Below are 19,967 nucleotides of genomic sequence, written 5' to 3'. Positions count from 1 at the left end.
TTAATTAAGTTAATTGATATCAGGTCTGTAACATGATTAGCTATAAAAGCTTTGTCTTAGAGAAGCAGAGTCTCTCAGAAGTAAAGATGGGCAGAGGCTCTCCAATCTGTGATAGACTGCGTAAAAAAATTGTGGAAAACTTTAAAAACAATGTTCCTCAACGTCAAATTGCAAAGGCTTTGCAAATCTCATCATCTACAGTGCATAACATCATCAAAAGATTCAGAGAAACTGGAGAAATCTCTGTGCGTAAGGGACAAGGCCGGAGACCTTTATTGGATGCCCGTGGTCTTCGGGCTCTCAGACGACACTGCATCACTTATCGGCATGATTGTGTCAATGACATTACTAAATGGGACCAGGAATACTTTCAGAAACCACTGTCGGTAAACAAAATCCGCCGTGCCATCAGCAGATGCCAACTAAAGCTCTATCATGCAAAAAGGAAGCCATATGTGAACATGGTCCAGAAGCTCCGTCGTGTCCTGTGGGCCAAGGCTCATTTAAAATGGACTATTTCAAAGTTGAATAGTGTTTTATGGTCAGACGAGTCCAAATTTGACATTCTTGTTGGAAATCACGGACGCCGTGTCCTCCGGGCTAAAGAGGAGGGAGACCTTCCAGCATGTTATCAGCGTTCAGTTCAAAAGCCAGCATCTCTGATGGTATGGGGGTGCATAAGTGCATACGGTATGGGCAGCTTGCATGTTTTGGAAGGCTCTGTGAATGCTGAAAGGTATATAAAGGTTTTAGAGCAACATATGCTTCCCTCCAAACAACGTCTATTTCAGGGAAGGCCTTGTTTATTTCAGCAGGACAATGCAAAACCACATACTGCAGCTATAACAACAGCATGGCTTCGTCGTAGAAGAGTCCGGGTGCTAACCTGGCCTGCCTGCAGTCCAGATCTTTCACCTATAGAGAACATTTGGCGCATCATTAAACGAAAAATACGTCAAAGACGACCACGAACTCTTCAGCAGCTGGAAATCTATATAAGGCAAGAATGGGACCAAATTCCAACAGCAAAACTCCAGCAACTCATAGCCTCAATGCCCAGACGTCTTCAAACTGTTTTGAAAAGAAAAGGAGATGCTACACCATGGTAAACATGCCCCGTCCCAACTATTTTGAGACCTGTAGCAGAAATCAAAATTGAAATGAGCTCATTTTGTGCATAAAATTGTAAACTTTCTCAGTTTATACATTTGCTATGTTATCTATGTTCTATTGTGAATAAATATTGGCTCATGTGATTTGTAAGTCTTTTAGTTTTCATTTTATTAAAATTTTAAAAACGTCCCAACTTTTCCGGAATTCGGGTTGTAGGTCCTCTATGCCCCACCTCTGTAGTAGGCTGTACCACGCTACATGGCCCTTTTCATATAAACTGCAATAAAAACAAAACTAGAGCTGAACTAAAACTGAAATGAGACATTAATAATAAATAGCATAGTGAGTAAATGAAATAATCATACTTCTTGAGACTTGCATGCATAAAAAAACACATTAAAGCACAGTTTGTTTCATTTGAATCTTTTTATTCTAATGTATTTGTCCTTTGCATTTTTATTGCTGCCAGTTTAACTATTTTCAATAATTTGGAGGACTTTTTGTTTGTTAGTTTGAAATTCTGCTGGTCTTTACAACGTAGATGTCATAGCAACCTTATTTACAGGAAATATATATTTAAATATATATTTAAATAAATAAATCACTCATATAAAGTTTTGGTCATATGGCCCCCTCATAATCGTGTTAAATATTCGTGATTACAATACTAACCAAAAAAATCTTGATTATGATTTTTGCCATAATTGAGCAGCCCCAGTTAAGACAGCTGACTCCACTGTTTGACCTACTCTCTCTCTCTCTTACACACATGTGACGTGCAAAACTCTGCATTTGAACATTCAAAAGCAAATACTTATTAACAAAACTTACTTACAGTAGCTGATTCAGAAGCGCCAGTATGTTGTAGCAAAGTCAGAATTACCTCCTCTCCTAGAATCATGAAACGGATTTGAGACTTTAGTCTTTGCAACTTTACAGATCTTTATGCACCAAGAGCTTGTAAAACTCCAAAGAGAAAGGAAAAACTGAAATAGCATCATATGTCCCTTTTAAATAAAACCCAAACAAGCCTCAAAAACTAAAACAGATTGAAAAAGATTTTCAATTAATATTTTGGTTTTGTATTAAGTAGGTTTTAGGTTCAAGATCAATTTTAAGAGAAATATCACACAATAATGGTAATAAAACTGCATCTATGGTGTCATAAGTGTCAGAATGACTAATGCAAATGACTACAGAGTTCAAAAGTCTCTGTGTAATCCACACAAACACTTAGAATGCAATTACTCCAGCAATAAGCTCAAAAAGCCCTCAAATGGTTCAGAGGAGACAATTACTTGACTAAAATGGCTAAAAAGCCTTGAAACAAATACATAATCCCCAACTTCCAGCATAAAAACACACAGTCTTTGGTACAGAAAATACAGTCAAGGGAAAACACACAAAGCCATGCACTCTGAATACAAGTGAGTGATTGTAGCTTTCACATATGTTAGTTTCTCACTCATCTGTCATTCTTATCTCTGTCTCTACCACTCACCCATCAATTCCAGGTTGCTTTTGCTCTCTCTCTCCAACACTGAGCATCAGAGAGGATGCCTACCTAATGGTGGGTGGATAAGAGAACTCTCAGAGCCTCTGTGTGTGTGTGTGTGTGTGTGTGTGTGTGTGTGTGTGTGTGTGTGTGTGTGTGTGTGTGCGTGTGTGTGTGTATTAGAGTAGCTACTACCTTCCAATGCTGTGCGTTGATTCACATGTCATCAGAAACCCTTTTCAGGGCAATGCGGGTGGCTAGGCCTCTTCAGAGCCAACTGGAAGGCAGTGATTTTGGATTATATTATGGTATCATATCACTAAAAATAAAATAACCTCATTGCGTCATCCATTAAATGTAGGTCTCTTGAAGAAAAATTGCTGGACCAGGACAACAGACCTTTTTTGTCTGTTTTTTTTTTTTTTCTTTTTTCTTTTTTTTTCTCAGCAGCTGCAAGGTAGTGATTATGGATATTTTAGTGAAAGCTTCTAAATAATCTAAATATTCTCTCTCTCAAGAGGATGTCATGTTTGGGCAATGGTGAGTAATTCACCCTCTCAGTTGTTCAACAACACAACTGACAATTTGTGGCATAACAAAAACTGTAATTGAATGCATGCTCACACACTTTGTTTTCAAACACCCCTGCAACAGAATCTTGGCCCATGACATATCAGTTTTTTATCAATTCAATATGAAACATACTGCAAAGAACAAAAATATACATATATATATATATTTCCTGTTTGAAAAAAAACGAAAAAAAGAAAAATAAATTTCTCAAAGCTAAATTGAACACAACACATTGCTAGAAAGTAACTACAATTCCAGTAAGAATAAAAGAGTGATTATTTTGCTGAAAATGAACAGTTGTACAGCAGTAATTGTGTCTGTGAAAATGTGATTATTCAACCAGAACATGCTTTCAAGTGTCATCACTGTAGCGACAGGTGACACTCTGTTGCACAATGCTGTAATCAGATGAGTGTTTTAACAGGTTTAGAAAAGGCAAGAGATATACACAGCACACATCATATGATGTTTGAGCCGTATTTGAGCTTAATTAGGATCTTTGCTGTAATTTCTGCCTCTATCACCTCCCAGGCCATTCCAAACCAAGGTATGCAGAATTCCATCTCTGAATTCACAACACGTCAAACCCTGAAGCAGATGGGCTACAGCAGCAGAAGACCACAACAGGTGCCAGGAACAGGAAACAGAGGCTACAGTTCACACAGGCTCACAAAAAAATGGACAATAGAAGATTGGAAAAAGTTGCCTGGTCTGATGAGTCTCTGGTAGGGTCAGAATTTGACATAAAGAACATAAAAGCATGAATCCATCCTGCCTTGTCTCAATGGTTCATGCTGGTGGTGGTGGTGTAATGGTGTGGGGGATATTTTCTCAGTACCAACTGAGCATTGTTTAAATGCACAAGACTACCTGAGTATTTCTTAATATAGACAATCTTTATTATTAAATGCTGTTTTTTACCTTCATGCAATAAGTGGCTTGCTTCACATCTAAAATTACAATCTGATGACAAATAACTAGTAAAATAGCAAATCCTACATTCATTAGCCTGTTTGCAATCTGAACATCTGAGTCTTTTACCGAACAGTGTTGTGCATCATTTAGAATCAAACGGGGAAAATTTCAGTTAAATTCCTGAATTTGAATAGAGTTTTAATGATGGTAGCAAACATGATGCAAAATGTGAATAAGCAAAATTAAAATGGTTTTTATTATCAATTAGTTTTAAATTTAAATAAATAAATACATTTCCATTTTTCATGTATAAAATATAATTTATTTTTAAACTTAAACTGATAACATTTTGAAAGTTTTAAAAAACAAAGTTTGAAACCCATGATGTTTGACGATTTATAGGCAGACAGACAGACACAGACCAATAGATAGATAGATAGATAGATAGATAGATAGATAGATAGATAGATAGATAGATAGATAGATACTGCCTTATCTGTATATATATATTGTACAGTACATATTGTAGACCCTGTATATTCTGTACTTACTGTTTATTGCACTTCTGGTTAGATGCTAACTGCATTTCATTGCCTTGTACCTTACATATGCAATGACAATAAAGTTGAATCGAATCGAATCGAATCGAATCGAATCTAATTACTTAGTTTGTCCAGCAGAGCACTCTCCATTGTTTGCTATTGGTGATACAGGTCACTGTAGTGTAGAGATGCGCGACTGAGATCAAACTTTACCCGAAACCGCTGCTTCAAGTTATCCGTCCATCACCCTCCTGCACCTATATTTGATCATCAAATCACAATGATTCTAATTCTTAGTTTTGCATGATGATATGATGAATGGATGGCAAATTTTTAACAGCAGATTCAGTAATGTTAGAAACTAGAGCTGATTTGCATATCACGGCACACGTTTGCGGCGCATTAAAGCCTGTGTTACGGCCAACCGGATCTGATCTCGGCCTCTCAGTCAATGCTAGTGTTTGTACCAGCCACACCTAGCCCAGAACTCATGTTTAACACATCAGTCTATTGTAAACTGATGCCTCATTCTATTTAAGACGTTCTGACACAAAGTTCAAATGATTTTTAATGGTCGTTTTGTCACGTTCCTGTTGCGGCACAGACATGGTGACAGCATCGTTTGTCAGTAAAATCAGTAACATAGCAGACTGAAAAGATCTTTCTGAAGTCCAACAGATTGCAGTACAGTGGTGGCTTGAGTCTGTTGAATGGTGATTTCAATAGTTCACGCTTACATATAATTAGCTGAGGTATGGAATGCGTATTTGGCGTGCTGTCCGGGGAAGGGCTCCGAGCTCGGGAATGGCCCGAACCTAGAGTACCCCCCCCCCTTCCCCGTCTATTTATAAAGTGAACTTGAAGTGAGGAGATGGGGTGGAGGAGGGATGCTGATAAACCGTCAATGGATAGAGGTAAGTCAGCGATATTTATACTATGGGATTGATTACTTGATTATGGTCCACCTGTGTTGATTAGGCTAAGTATCTGACGCGCTCCTCCCGAATCTTATTAATAAAATTACATTTAATGCTACGTCGTCACCTAGTTGGAGAGACTCATTGCTCAATAAATAAACAACAATGTTCTTGTCTTTTACTCTCACAATGAGCTTTTCATATTTGTTTGCTACATTAGTAAGGCCCTATGATTTCCGTTATGCAGAACACATGGACGAAATCACAGAATCCAGTCCTAAAAATGCATAAATTCATGGAATTTGTCAAATGTTTGATGAATAACTAAAAAACAGGTCAGTACACACGCACACACACACACACACATATATATATATATATATATATATATATATATATATATATATATATATATATATATATATATATATATATATATATATAGAGAGAGAGAGAGAGAGAGAGAGAGAGAGAGAGAGAGAGAGAGACTGTGTCTGTGAAAATTAAACTGCAAAAAGACGACAAATATCCTGCATGTTCATTTGATAAGTAGAAAACACAAAACACAGAGTTTGTGAAAAAAATACTATTAATTATTATTATTTATTAATTTTAGGTGTTTACATTTAGAAAAGCTGTGCTTCCTGCATAAACCTGCCTCTGTTGGTTGCTTGCCCTACACAGTTATCTTGTTTAATATCTTAAGTCAAGTTACATATATTTTGTTCTATTTAAGTTATTTATAATAAGTGAAGTGAATTTTACTGTTAAGTGCACTGATGTCAGACTCATTCTGAATAATAAAGTTTATTGTTAAATATTTAAATACTCTGCCTCCACTATATAGGTCTATGTTTGTCACCTCATTATGTGTTTTAGCACCACATTTGATTTATCATTGCAAAACATGTTTTTGTGTGTGTGTTTGTGTGTGTATATATATATATATATATATATATATATATATATATATATATATATATATATATATATATATATATATATATATATATATATATATATATATATATATATATTCATATGTACAAATTTTGGACTATACTGTACTATAATATAGACTAGACATAAAGAAAATCAGCCGATGTTAGAGTGAAGAGGATTTGTTTGTACTATTAGTATTCTAATTCTAGAAGAGCATTCTTTTCAAACAATCTCAGCTAACAAAATATAAGCTAGTTGCAGTGATTTTTACGATGACAATCAAATTTATATGCCTCAATATGCCTGAGGTTACTTGCAGTAGCTGTGTCTTGCTTTTACAGTTGCAGTACGTTAAGTTACAGGTTTACAGTTACAGTTGCTGTAAGCAGACTTTAATTTACAGGTGCTCACCACTACCAAAACACATGTAACTAACTACAACAAAACACAGAATCACAGTTTTTTAGTAACCAAGAGAAGTGTCATCGCAGAAGAAATGGCAGAAGTTCCTCAGACACCTGTGCAGCAGTGGACATCATCTTTATTATACTTCTCTGAATGGAATAGCAAGGAACAGTTAGAGTCGATGAGACAGTACGTTCAAGTACATGTCTGCACTGAGCATAATTATGCCATGTAATAAAATGTGTTGCGCAACAATTGGGGGAATCTTAATTAACTGAAGAAACAAACTGACCAACAGGAAGCTATGGATGTATTGAGTATGTATTTGTAAAGCATTTTATTGTGGCATTCACTGTTATTTTTTTTCTGCACAGTGCTGACTATTGAAGAGCTTTTCTATTAATTTAAACACAGAATTCTGTGATCAATTATTTTATTTTTTCTAAACCCCTGACTTATTTTTTTTTATTTAATTTTTTTTTTTTGCAGAACTCAAAAGAAGAGTGTAACGATAAAACTCCATGATAACGGGAAGAAGGAGGCGTGAACCGGCGGACAATCAAACCAAACTTTAATAATCAAAATAAACACAAAACAGCGCAACAGCCCCTCATGGCCGACTGCCGCGCACAAACAAAATCAAAACACAAACTAAAATCCAGGCCTGGTCCTCTCTCGTCCTTCACTGTCGTCGCTCCTGTTTTATATCCTTCCATCTCCTCCGTGGGACTCAAGACCGGCGGGTCGAGCAGGTGTCATTTCACTCATTTGTGAATGCTCATTTCTCAATCACTCCACCGGCATCGCTCCGTTCCCACGGCTCACGGCCCCGCCCCACTCGTCACATACCCCCATGGCCCCTTGCAGGCCGGTGGGGTACCCACGAGACTGCGCTCTACCCCTGACTTATTTTTTTTTTCACTCCTCCGCCGCCCGGTGGACAGCGACAGCTCCTCCGGTTTTGGGCAGCCGGCAGGAGTCCCCCGTTCCCTGCTCCTCCGGATTCCTTCACAGAGGCAGCAGGCTCCGGCCCCCTGGCGAACGGCGATGACTCCTCCGTGCCCTCACGGACGGCAGCCGCCCCTCCACATCACGGGCGGCCGGCAGCGAGCTCGCCCGTCCCCGGCAACTCACTCCAGACCACCGCCTCAAGCTTCCATGGCGGCACACTCCCTCGCCTGCTCGATGGCACCGCGGATTCAATACAGCCGCGAGGGATCTTCAGCAGCGCGTCCCTCCTTCTCCCGGGCTTCGTAACCACTGTAACGCATTAAAAACTCCATGATCACGGAAAGAAGGAGGCGGGAACCGGCAGACAATCAAAATGAAAGCTTTAATAATAAAATAAACACAAAACAAAACCAAAACACAAACTAAAATCCAGGCCTGGTCATCTCTCGTCCTTCACTGTCGTCGCTCCTGTTTTATATCCTTCCATCTCCTCCGTGGGACTCGAGACCGGTGGGTTGAGCATGTGTCGCTCATTTCCAATCACTCCACCGGGCTCGCTCCTGTTCCCACGGCTCATACTGGAAACAGCCACTTAATGTACTAGGATTAAATGGGTAAATAACAATAAATAAATAGTCTTTCAAAAAACATGTGCTTTAATACAATATAATTTCATTCAGTTTGGTGCATTCAGTTAGATCTTTAGTAACAGATACTATAGGTCGACCGATATATCGGTCGGCCGATATATCGGGCTGCTTCTTGTCATTTTTTTAATATATCGGCATCGGCTGATATCCGTGTTTAGTAGCGCCAATTTAAAGTCAGGCATGTCGACGGGCAGCCCCGTTTTATTGGTGCGGTTGAAAGAGCTGCTGCCGCATGTGAAGGACCCCAAGCCAAAACTTTTGGAAGATTCAACAACAGTCCTGGGAGATAAAGGTAGTCAGAGAATTTCACTCTGTAAATGGGGTGGAGAAGTTGTCAGCTCTCACAAATACTGCAGCGTGATTGAGGGCTATGTTACTCCGCTGCTCACAGACCGCACCATGCTCAGAGAGACAGCTGTCCTGGAGCTGCCCAGAACGGTGAATGATTTTTGTTCGGAAGCATGGTTTGATGCAGACAATAGCAAGGTTTCCATCCAACTCATTTGTATTTAGGGATGTCAATATTCGATAATTTCCATGATCAATCGCCGTTTAAATTAACGATCATGCTGCAAAATGCGTCTGCAGCGGTATTATTATTATATGCAAAAGCCACTTGGAAAAAAAGCTTACTCACCCGAATTAAAGGGGTTTTAGTCTGAATAAAATGTTAGTAGCAGGACTGTAAAATGAATAGATGTGATTATGATCATTTGATAAAATGAAGAAAGCGCGCCATACGTTTGAGATCATTTTACTTTGTTGACTGTTTCCCATCAAGGTGACCACTGAATGTGCCTCTTTAAATGGTTTTGTGGTGCTCGTTGTTGTATTTTAAAATGCAATTGCAATGTTTTAAAATGACACTTACTATTAAACTTATAATATAATTATAATTAAACTACTTATAAAATTATCCCAAACGTAACTGTGGCGTTTGTGGCTGTGCTTACCTGTTTTATATAGTTAATACTTGGTCAGTTTATTGATTTGTTTGGTTAACTTTGGATAATTTTTTTATTTTAATACTGTGCAGTGCACAAAATTAAGATTCGAGAGATGGTTCAAGTCAGTGCTCAATAAATGATGATAAGTTTAGAAATGTTGTGCATCCACTTATTATTAGTGTGACATTTTAGCATGCAAATGAAGGGGAAAACTTCAAGATATCGGCCCAAAAAATTAGAAGCATATATCGGCCATCGGCTGACCCTGACCTCTAAACATCAGCATTGGCATTGGCATTGGCTATAGAAAAACCCATATTGGTCGATCTCTAACAGATACGTATGCATTATGTGCTCTTTACAGGTGCAGAAATGAAATTTCCCAAGCAAAGAACTCACTGGACTGAGATGTGGAAAGTCATCCTGCACAATGACCCACAATAAGCTCACTGTCGCATCTGGTCCGGGCGATTCAGTCTAGAATCTGAAAATGAGTACACAGGCATCCAAGCCGGGTGTGGCAGATGGATCCGCACCGATGAACAAATCTCTAGCAGGTAAAAATTTAACTGAAAATGGCCTGAGTGTACAGAGAGGGTTTGCGTATGAGGTAGATGTAAATAGCCTATCAGCAAACGTCAAATTTGTAAGTTTCAGCTAGACTTTAGTGGAGTCAGCAGTTTGCGTGACAGAAAATAAGGATCTAATCCTAAAGTATGTATTTTGTTTTTAAATATCATTGTTTTCTGTTGTTGGTGGAGTGTTATTTTGGTTTCTAAACACTGAGGAGAGGCTATGCAAGGTCCTAAAGATGACGGCAGTGACAAAAAAAGTCACGTGACTGAAACATGAATATCGTTATCGGTCTTGTTTTACTCCCAAATATCTATATCAGCCCCCAAAAAACCCTTATCAGTCAGGTTCTAATCAGGATACAGCATTTGCTCATTTTAGGTCTATGTATATAGTGACTCTGTAACCTTTTTGCACCTTCAATTCAGTTACCCATAGGTCCAGTGTGAACAAGACATGCAGGGGAAAGGATATCTTCCCACTTAGTTACTCAAGTGAAGAGATAAAAGCTCTACAATGTGCTAATGGAATTGACTGACAAAGTGATAAAAATTTGCTAAAAGATTATTTGTATCTAGGGAAAGTTTGTTTTGCATTCAGTACGTGCCCGACGCAAATATACTGTTGGTAATTAATACTCTATGTGGTTCTGGGAATTGACCCAGTTTGTATTTGTTTAGACAACATGACTGGATTGAAATTGCTGCTGACACTTAAACAAGCCCCAATAGACTTTTTGGCTAAAGCTAAATTTAAGCCCACAAATATGGTATAAGTAGGCAGTGTGACATTCCTCTCACAATGTCAGTACTGGTTAAAATCATACTTCCAAGCAGTGTGCTTGCCATATTAAACTATGACCATGTCATGCTGCCTGCTCAGACAAGAGTGTTACGCCCTGTCTAGGGGTAAAGGATGCAACACGAAAAGAGAGAGAGAAAGCTGGGATTCTTTTGAGGGTTTTTAATTAAACCAAACAAAAAAAACAACCATCAAAATAAATGAATAGGGAATTTCCTTCAGGAGTTGACCAGCCCAAAATAATAATAAAAAAACTTCCTTATTTTAAGACCTCATTCCTAAACCCTAACCAAAATAAAATAAAATAAAAGCACAATATATTAACCTAACTTCCTAACCCAAAAATTCACCTGTTACCATAGAAATAATTAAATATACGTTGACTGAAAAGAAACAGATTCTCAAAGATTTATTGATTTATATTTATTTATTTATGTAAATACATTTTAAATTATTTATTCATAGCTCAGTTTGGGGGCAAAAACTGTAAAGGGCAATAGTTCTTCAATAGTCTTTTGTGCATTACATAAGAAAGAAAGTCATACAGGTTTAGAACAACATGAGGGTTAGTAAATGATGAAGTATTTTCATTTTTGGCTGAACTTTTGACCTTTACACTATCGTCATGAGAATAAATCTGTTTATAATGCAACAATAATGATGAGCTATTAATCTTATAGAAACACAACAGCATTTTCAGTTGCTGTTATTGCATAGTTTATTTCACTAATGAGCTTAAACCTCTTTGCAAAAATCAAACAAATGCTAAAATGTCTTACAAATCTAACAATGATAATCTACAATTTATGCAAACCTCATTTTGAGCCTGTTTAAAGTGAGTTAGCCTAAAAACTCATTATTACCTTGTGGCAATTATAGCCATCTATTCAGAATGTTTCAAAATTAAACTTTAACAAGAGCTGCTCTAATTTAGTGAATTACTCAGAAGAGCTAATGATAAAATTGCCATTCTGCTTTCCTTGCCTCTAATTGGGCTCATTTTAAAGCCTGGCAGTATCTCCACAGTGGCTTTAATATGGAGCACCTTTAAAGTACACAATTTGCTGCTATTGCAGAGGCCTTGTGCATTTACATTTGCCATACATATCCATTATTACAGCACTTTAAAACACAAAACATCATTATATAAGACTAATGCAGTAAGTATTTAAAATCATCACATTGATGGCAGTTTTTGACAGGTAGGCTACATTCCAAATCAACTTCTAGTTTTGTCTGTTTGTGTATTTCTCTATAAGTCTTATAAAAGCTGAGTGACAGATCTCCAAACCTATCAATCAACGTAGCATTCAGCCATAACTGAGGCACATAGACTCATTATAAAGTACACCTGTGGCCCAAAGTCATTCAGATGGAGAAAGTCATTATTTCCCTCAAATACTACTTCAAGTCTTCACCGACTTTTGCTCAGTCAGTGCGAGAATACTGCAGACGAATGGATTTGTGCTCACTATTTAAAATATGATTGCCATTGTATCATGTGACATTGGTTTTATTATGCATTGTGAAAGCAAGAAGGGGAACAGTGATGGTTATTCTACCTGAACGCAGCGGAAAGTTTTCTTGTGCTATAAAACTGTAAAAATGTCATATAGAAGCCATTTATTTTGGTTCTCTATCTCTGTTTTCAAAGAACTGTCTGTAGGCATCAGTATTACAATTCCTTATCATAGAAATAAACAATTAATTACAAGTACATTATTTATTTATTTAAAAAAAGAAGAAAATACTTCTAATAAATATTAATTAAATTAAAAGAAGTTTCCAAGTGAAAAGAAAATCACTGTATCACAGGAGTTTGTCTACACTGCTAACATTTAGGGTATAATAGAAATAACAACTAACAAAACATGACTAAACTGTCATGAAAAAAGCAATGAAAAATAAAGGTTGCCTATTAGATAACACACATACACAAGCAGGAATGACTTTAGAGTATAAATTGACCTGCATCTCTACAGCACACTTCCAGTAACACTTAAACTGATCTCACTTGCCCTTAGTAGTTTCAACACCACTAATGTTGGCCCTGCTTTCATTGATTTATACAAGCTGGGGAACAAGAGGGAATGTATATAAAATGGTCTTTTACAAAGTAGAAGGTTCTAGGTTTAACGTGGCAAAAAAACACAGTACTGCATGGTTTCTGGTTGAGTCACCTTCCTTATTTCTTAGAATATAAGCAGTTATTGGTAGTAAATTCTTTTTTTTTTATATATATATAATCATTTGGCCTCACTCTAATGCCTTTTACCGAGTTCTCTCACTTCATTCCATCCCCTCTGCACTGCCTTAAAGTGAGGCAATCTTGCACCTATCCATTCTGAGCTCTACTGATTGATTTGGCATGTAAATAATTTAGCATTTGAATAACCTCTTAAATTAATTTTATTAATCTGCTCTCTCTCCCTCCCTCCCTCCCTCCCTCCTTCTTTCTTTCCTTCCATCCCTTCTTTTTCCTCCCCCGTGTGTTGTGCAGAGGAATTGATTTGTGTACTAGATTGAGTTTAGATGCAGTGTAAATAATTAATGTTCTGGATTACTGTTACCGTGGGCTTGGATCTCTAGTGTGGCACCTGCAATATGTGTCTCTTTCTCCCTCATTCGCTTTTCAAATCTTTCACTAAATCTATCAGTTATTGGTCTTTTTTAGAAACAAGGGTTTGAAACTATTGCCATTAGCGACCCTTATAGCTGCCGCCCTCATACAGTCATCATCTAACAGACTGATTGTGTGTCTGTGTGCTGTCCTCAAGATGTGAAATACTGTATGGTTACAGACTGGTAAATCTTGAGAAGGTGAACTGTCTCTTGCTCTTTCCCCCCTCCTTTAATCTCTATCTCTTGACTGTAATTAGCTCAGTGATTAACCTTGACATTCTTGATCACATCATTCCGTCTTAATGATGCTATTAGGACTAAGTGTTAAATCAACTCACACATCCACATCCCAATACACCACACACATAAGCATAAACATAGGCAAAATATACAAACACAGAGCAGAAAGGCAAAATGATGCTAAATTATATCATTAATCAACAACCTTATGCACAATAGCCATTTTATTGTTTTTGTTTTTTCTACAATTACTTTATATAATTCATAAGTCTGCACTCATCAAAACTGAAATATATATATATTTTTTTATTATATATAAACCAAGTTAAAATGAAAAATCAAGGCAACATGATGCAATGCACTGTGAGTTCTCTCAACAACCTGAGTCTTAATAATTTTTCTAACTAGCAACTTTCTTTAGACAATCTGAATTAGTTAATTCGCTAAATCAAAATTTCTTGTTCAGTCAATAAAATAAATATATAAATAATAAATGTCAAGGCAACTGAGTATTCGTTTTTCAATATGAAGTGAATTGTGCAATCTTTGGCTCAGAAGAGTGATCAGGAGTTAACAAAGCCAGACACAAAAATAATTCAATAGTTTAACAAAGCTGTACACACACACACGCACACACACACACACACACACACACACACACACACACACACACACACACACACACACACACACACACAAACAAACAAACATTGATATAACAGTGGCAATGTACATCAATATGTAACCTAGCACTCCTAGCACTGCCAAAAAAAAAAAAAGGAAACTAACAGTGAAGAGAAAATATCCATATAAAGTCAATAAACAGAACAACAATATTACTGATACTAATAATATTAGTATTACTGTCACGCGATTGTCATAACAATATACCATGTGCATATTGGACTCATGGAAAATAATCAGATTGTTTGCACTGCATTCACCAAACCTGAAGTGCTATATACAGTGTGTGTATATATATATATATAATATGAAATATATACATAACAAATTCAACTATATGATGAGGTAATTGGAAAATGCCAATAAATAATTACAAGCTTGTCAATTCCACACCTGAGCTACCGAGCAAGATTGTTACGTATGGAAAGCAAAACATATGGATCTGGTTAAGGGATGTAAAGTCCAAAACTGTGTATGAAAATGATTAAAAGTGCTTAATGTTTTACTGCCTCTAGTGTTCATTTCTGTTGGAAACTGCAGTGATATGTACTTATTGGTACGTTTTGCATCTTTCAAAAAAGTTCACCAAGGTAAGTTTCGTCATTAGACTGGGTTGCAAAAAACATAAGCAAATGCATCAGAGTACATATTTCAAATCTTAGATGAAAACTACAAGAAAAAAACATCTTAAAACAAATTAATTAGATATATGTGTATATACTGAAAAGCGACTTTTACATTTTACATTTACACTGTACAGAGCCCTCTAAAAGTTTGGAAATGTATCAGCATATTTTCTTTTTTATTACACAATGATGAAAGTTAGTCAAACATGCCACTTTTGCAGCTGTGGTGCCTAATTACAGTATTCAGTTTGGTCCAAAGTTTATTTTTGATTATTATTGAGGAAACATGTCTAGTCTGACTGATTTCCAATTCAATTTGGACACAACATTTCCATCAGAACTGTTTGGAGATACTCCAAGTATAGCTCTAGTATTTTTCTTTGTTATAATGTTTGCACGGTTTGTGTTGTATCTAGTCAATGTAAATTCATCACAAAATGATGAAGAATTTATGCTGACATTCTTCAAACCCTACTTATCCTGGGATTTTTCCAAACTTTGAAGGACATTGTAAATGGTTGTGAAGAATGTACAGATATCTTGAACGTGATCTACAATAGAAAAGGTAGCCCTGAATGTAGTGGGTGATGTTGAAATCCACATGAGTGCAGATCCCTTCCACTAAAAGAGCATAAAAAAAACGCCACTTAGTACTTTCTCATCTGTGTAACAAGTGCTCTTCGACATGCTTCACCCATAACCACAATTTATGACTAAGCCTAAATTTATGAAAATTTCACTACAGATGTATATATATATATATATATATATATATATATATATATATATATATATATATATATATATATATATAATTTTTTTTTTTTTTTTTTTCTCAGTGAGTGAGCCATGGCAAATAGCTTGAGGCTATTGTCAGATGTGGCACTGAATGCATAGCAGGAAGTGTACGGGATGGACAAGAGAATGCAGGTACCAATGCAGCACTCACTGAGTTCCATCAGGGTGCAAAGCCACAATCCTCTGCACAACTTGGCCAAGGCAAATCTTTATTCTTCATTGAAGTAATCTTGGGTGATGTGTGCCTAGCTTACGATCCCTTGTGTATATATAGTATGCGAGAGCATGCAACAACATGGGGAAGGATAGATGAGAAAGTGAGAAGAGGTTTGAGGGAAAGGCTGGACAGGAAAAAGAAAAAGAAAATGATCATGGCCCCCTTTAGGCTTCTATTGACAAAAATGTCAGTGTTTGACCTGATGGAGGGAAAAGAAGTAAGAAACTGACTGACAGGGAAAGGGTAAGAGGCAGGGTAGGAGACAGATGGTGAAAGAGAGGGAGAAAGAGAGCAGAGGAGAAAATGTTAGACAAGAGGAGAATAAGAAAATGAGAAAGGCAAGGGAAGAAAAAAAAAAATATTCACAAGGACACATACAGAGAAAATATTCCGCAATACACATACACAGATAAAAGATGTTAAGCAAATTCAAGAGATGTTATGTTTCATTGTACACATTAACAGGGAATTTGTTTCAACAGCAACATATGCTGTAGAATGCTAATTTCAATGTAAAACAAAACACAAACAAATGTATCTATGTGTGTGTGTGTGTGTGTGTGTGTGTGTGTGTGTGTGTGTGTGTGTTTCCCTTACAGCTTATCCTAAAGCTAACAGGAATACCCAGAACTCCATCCCGGTCCAACCTGATTTCCTTCTCAACTTTTCTCTTGATGTCTCCTCCCTTTTTCCCATACAAGCAGAAACCATTAGTCATTCATAGCTCAGCCCATGAATGGGTGGTGTAATTCGTCACTCCTCTTCATTTTTTAGCTGTATTTTGTGCATGCGTGCATGCGTGTGTGTGATTAGCAGTAGTTTTCTTGTGGTTATGTTGGTTTTAAACACAAAATGATAGATTGAATAAAATGTTTGAGTTCATAAATTAGATTATATCCTCCAAATAGAGACTCAAGAACCAAACTGGTTCTGTCCATGGTTCTGAATGTGATGCAAGACCTGTGGTTGTTGCTGTCCATGGTCCTGACTTTTTAAATAGACAGGCATGTGTATATACTATAAGTGTGTGTTTCAGTAGACTGTTTAGAGATTTTAATATTATTTTAATTTTATTTCAAAATTCCTACATTGAAAAAAAAATTAAGTTTGCCAATTTAGGACAGCGTGAATGTACAGTGGAAACATGCAGAAGACAGGACAGGCCCCTCATCATAATCATAAAATCATTATTTTTATAACTAACTTAAAAATAAACAAAACACACACCAGTTTCCAGAGGAAACAGTCACTTAAAGTCAATAGTTTTAAATGCATGTATGGAGCACCGTGTGGACTGTTGTCAGCAAAAAACGACTCACTCCATCACTGCAGTTGTGTGTGTGCTGAGAAAATCCTGGAAACTTCTTTACTGATTAAAAACTATATTTCCCTTATTCAAATGTCAAAAGCTTGAAAACAGATCCCCATTTTGTTGCCACTAAAACTGATGTAAATTCTTAGGTGTATTATGTTACTTCTGCACAACATCTAAGCCTAACCAACCTACAGGATAAAAAACAACTGCCATGAATCAGAATGGCATGAACTGACATAGAGCCATTTCATATGCTACTAATGATGGCACCATTACATAGTAGCAAACTAAAAGCCATACCTGAATCCAAAGACCTTAGACAAGATCAGAGTAGAAAATCAACACGTTTAGGTCTCTCTCTCTCTCTCTCTCTCTCTTTCTCTCTCTCTCTCTCTCTCTCTCTATACACTATTTAATCCAAATATAGAGAAACACAGGAAAACCGTCAACCTTCTTGGTCTAATCTTCAAAATCACAAATATACACAAATTATGAATAAATATGGAGATGAATGGAGACAGAGATGAAGATCAAGATCATGAAGATAAGCTGAATACTCACAACACTATCTACTCTCTCACCCCCTACAGTCTGTGTATAGTTGATTGTGTGATGGTGTGGGTGTGTACTCAAGCCTTTAGTATTTATCGAGCTGTGTTGGTTTTGACATTGCTTTTGATGTTTTGTTTTTTAGTGTAATTTAATGTGTGCCCGTTTTAAGGTTTTCTACTCACGTCATTGACAAATGCATAGACAAAACTGAAGCAATATTATACACCACTAATGTCCATTAAAACATGCATTCACCATAAACCAGTTTTACACACTTTTAACACGTAAATGCGTTTGTGTCATTCCTCTTTAAACTTCACTGTGATTTTGAAGCCTATGTGGTGTGTATGGTATGGTCATTCCCATCACATTCATTCATTCATTAAAAAAATGAACAATTCCACCACAGCACTTAGCTCCAAATTCATAGAACAGCTGCATTTGGTATGACTAGCGCCCTTTTCTTCGGCTAAAATGCGAAACAAAATAGCCACTTTCCGCCGCGCGCATGATCTACGGGCGCGCTTATGCGGAGTGACAGGAACAAGCCGCACTCAATTCATTGTGCTATACGCTGCTCTCTCTGTACCCCCCAAGCACACACATGAGTAGCTATTGTGTTTCATCCAAAAACTAGATTCAGTATATTTTAAGAAGTGTACGCGAGTGGGGGACGCACCTGATTCTTGCCCCGCTGTCCGTCTTCGAGTTCCGGTGAGCTGTTCATGATTCCCCATCGATCATTGAGCATTCCGGAGAAGAACCAACCTTAAACCGGCTGCCAGTTACAACAACAAGACACTTTGTAGTTCAGTCGTTTTCCTGATCAGTTATTCCATGGAAATAGACAAATAACCTTTGGGGTGAAAGAAAAAAAGGACAGTGAGGAGAGTGCGCTAGATCAAGAAGATCCAGATCTAGCCTCTACTCCTGGACCCCACTAATTCTGGTCTAAAAGAGGCGGCGAAGACTCTTTATTGGAGCGTTCAATAAAGTCCTCAGATATTCCACACGAGGGAAAATGACGGTAAAAACCGGCGCAAATTAAGTGACGCGCGCGTGTATATCCAAGCCAACGCCACTCAAAACGTACACATAAAAAATAATAAAAATACTATTCTAATGTTTCTGTCAAAAACGAGTAGCAGACGTGTAGTCCCGAAGAGTCGTTTAAAAGTGATATAACTTAGTATTCCTAAACCGTTAGCGGGATGGACAGAGTGTGGCTGTAAAGTTCCTTCAAGCACGGCGCGTGCGGGTGGTTCGAACTGCAACCATTTGGCTGTAATTTGAAGAAGGAATTCAATCCGTTTCCCAGGGTGTCCTAGTTTACCTGACAGAGGGCGAAGGATTGTCTCGTTTTGACAAGGTTTACAAGCAGGGCAGATTAACGGGGTACCTACTCGTGAGCAAATCTCCTCGAGCGTCACAGAAGTCCGGTAAACGCGCTCCCGGTGCGCGCTCAGTTTCGCTTCCAGACACCGTCGGCACTGAAACGTCTTTTCCACACCCCTCGTCTAGTTTAAGAAACTCCCACTTCCAGCTCAACATGCAATAAAATGAGCCGTCACGAAAGATTGCTTGAGCATTGGAAGACAAATTGAATTCGAGGACGCAACACAATGAGTGTTTTTAATGAGTAAACGAGTAGTTCATTTAATTGTATAAGCCTCATCAAAATTATATTTGAAGCACATAGTTTAAGCCAACCGAGACCGTTACAATCGGCGCACAGATGTTTTTGTCATGTTTTCCATTAGATGTTCTACCCTTGCCAGTTGCCAGTTATTACATCTGACAGCACAGAGATTAATCAGGCGATCATCTCATTGTCAGTTAGTTTAACAACATTTAGCTACATTTTCCCCACAATTACTGAAAACGCACAGGAGCAATCTACGCGATTAAAGGGTCACTTGCACCCAATGCAACAACAAGACGATTAGGCGAAAGTGCCCCGTATGGAAACATATTTTGGTCAAGGCCTTCACTAGCGGGGAGACAGGTCATGCGCCAGAAGGGGCCAGGGATTTCTACTGAGGCCCCACATAAAGTAATTACTGCCCTGACTGTGGTGCCTCCACCACGA

General features: G+C 37.6%; 1 protein-coding gene across 1 annotated transcript in view; it reads right to left on the bottom strand.

Moving 5' to 3' along the window:
• The window catches only part of LOC132139616 (fibrinogen C domain-containing protein 1-like), a 101,974-nt gene extending 83,306 nt beyond the window's left edge, over nt 1-18,668 (bottom strand). Inside the window, exon 1 of the mRNA XM_059548100.1 lies at nt 18,558-18,668. Coding sequence (XP_059404083.1) covers nt 18,558-18,629 — 72 coding nt within the window. The 5' untranslated portion in view covers nt 18,630-18,668. The remainder of the gene's footprint in view (nt 1-18,557) is intronic.
• Nucleotides 18,669-19,967: the final 1,299 nt, after the last annotated feature.

This window comes from Carassius carassius, chromosome 4, assembly GCF_963082965.1.
Source record: "Carassius carassius chromosome 4, fCarCar2.1, whole genome shotgun sequence".
In the NCBI taxonomy this organism is placed as follows: domain Eukaryota; kingdom Metazoa; phylum Chordata; class Actinopteri; order Cypriniformes; family Cyprinidae; genus Carassius; species Carassius carassius.
The sequence above is the reverse complement of the archived record's forward strand: the minus strand, read 5'-3'. Positions and strand labels throughout refer to the sequence as shown.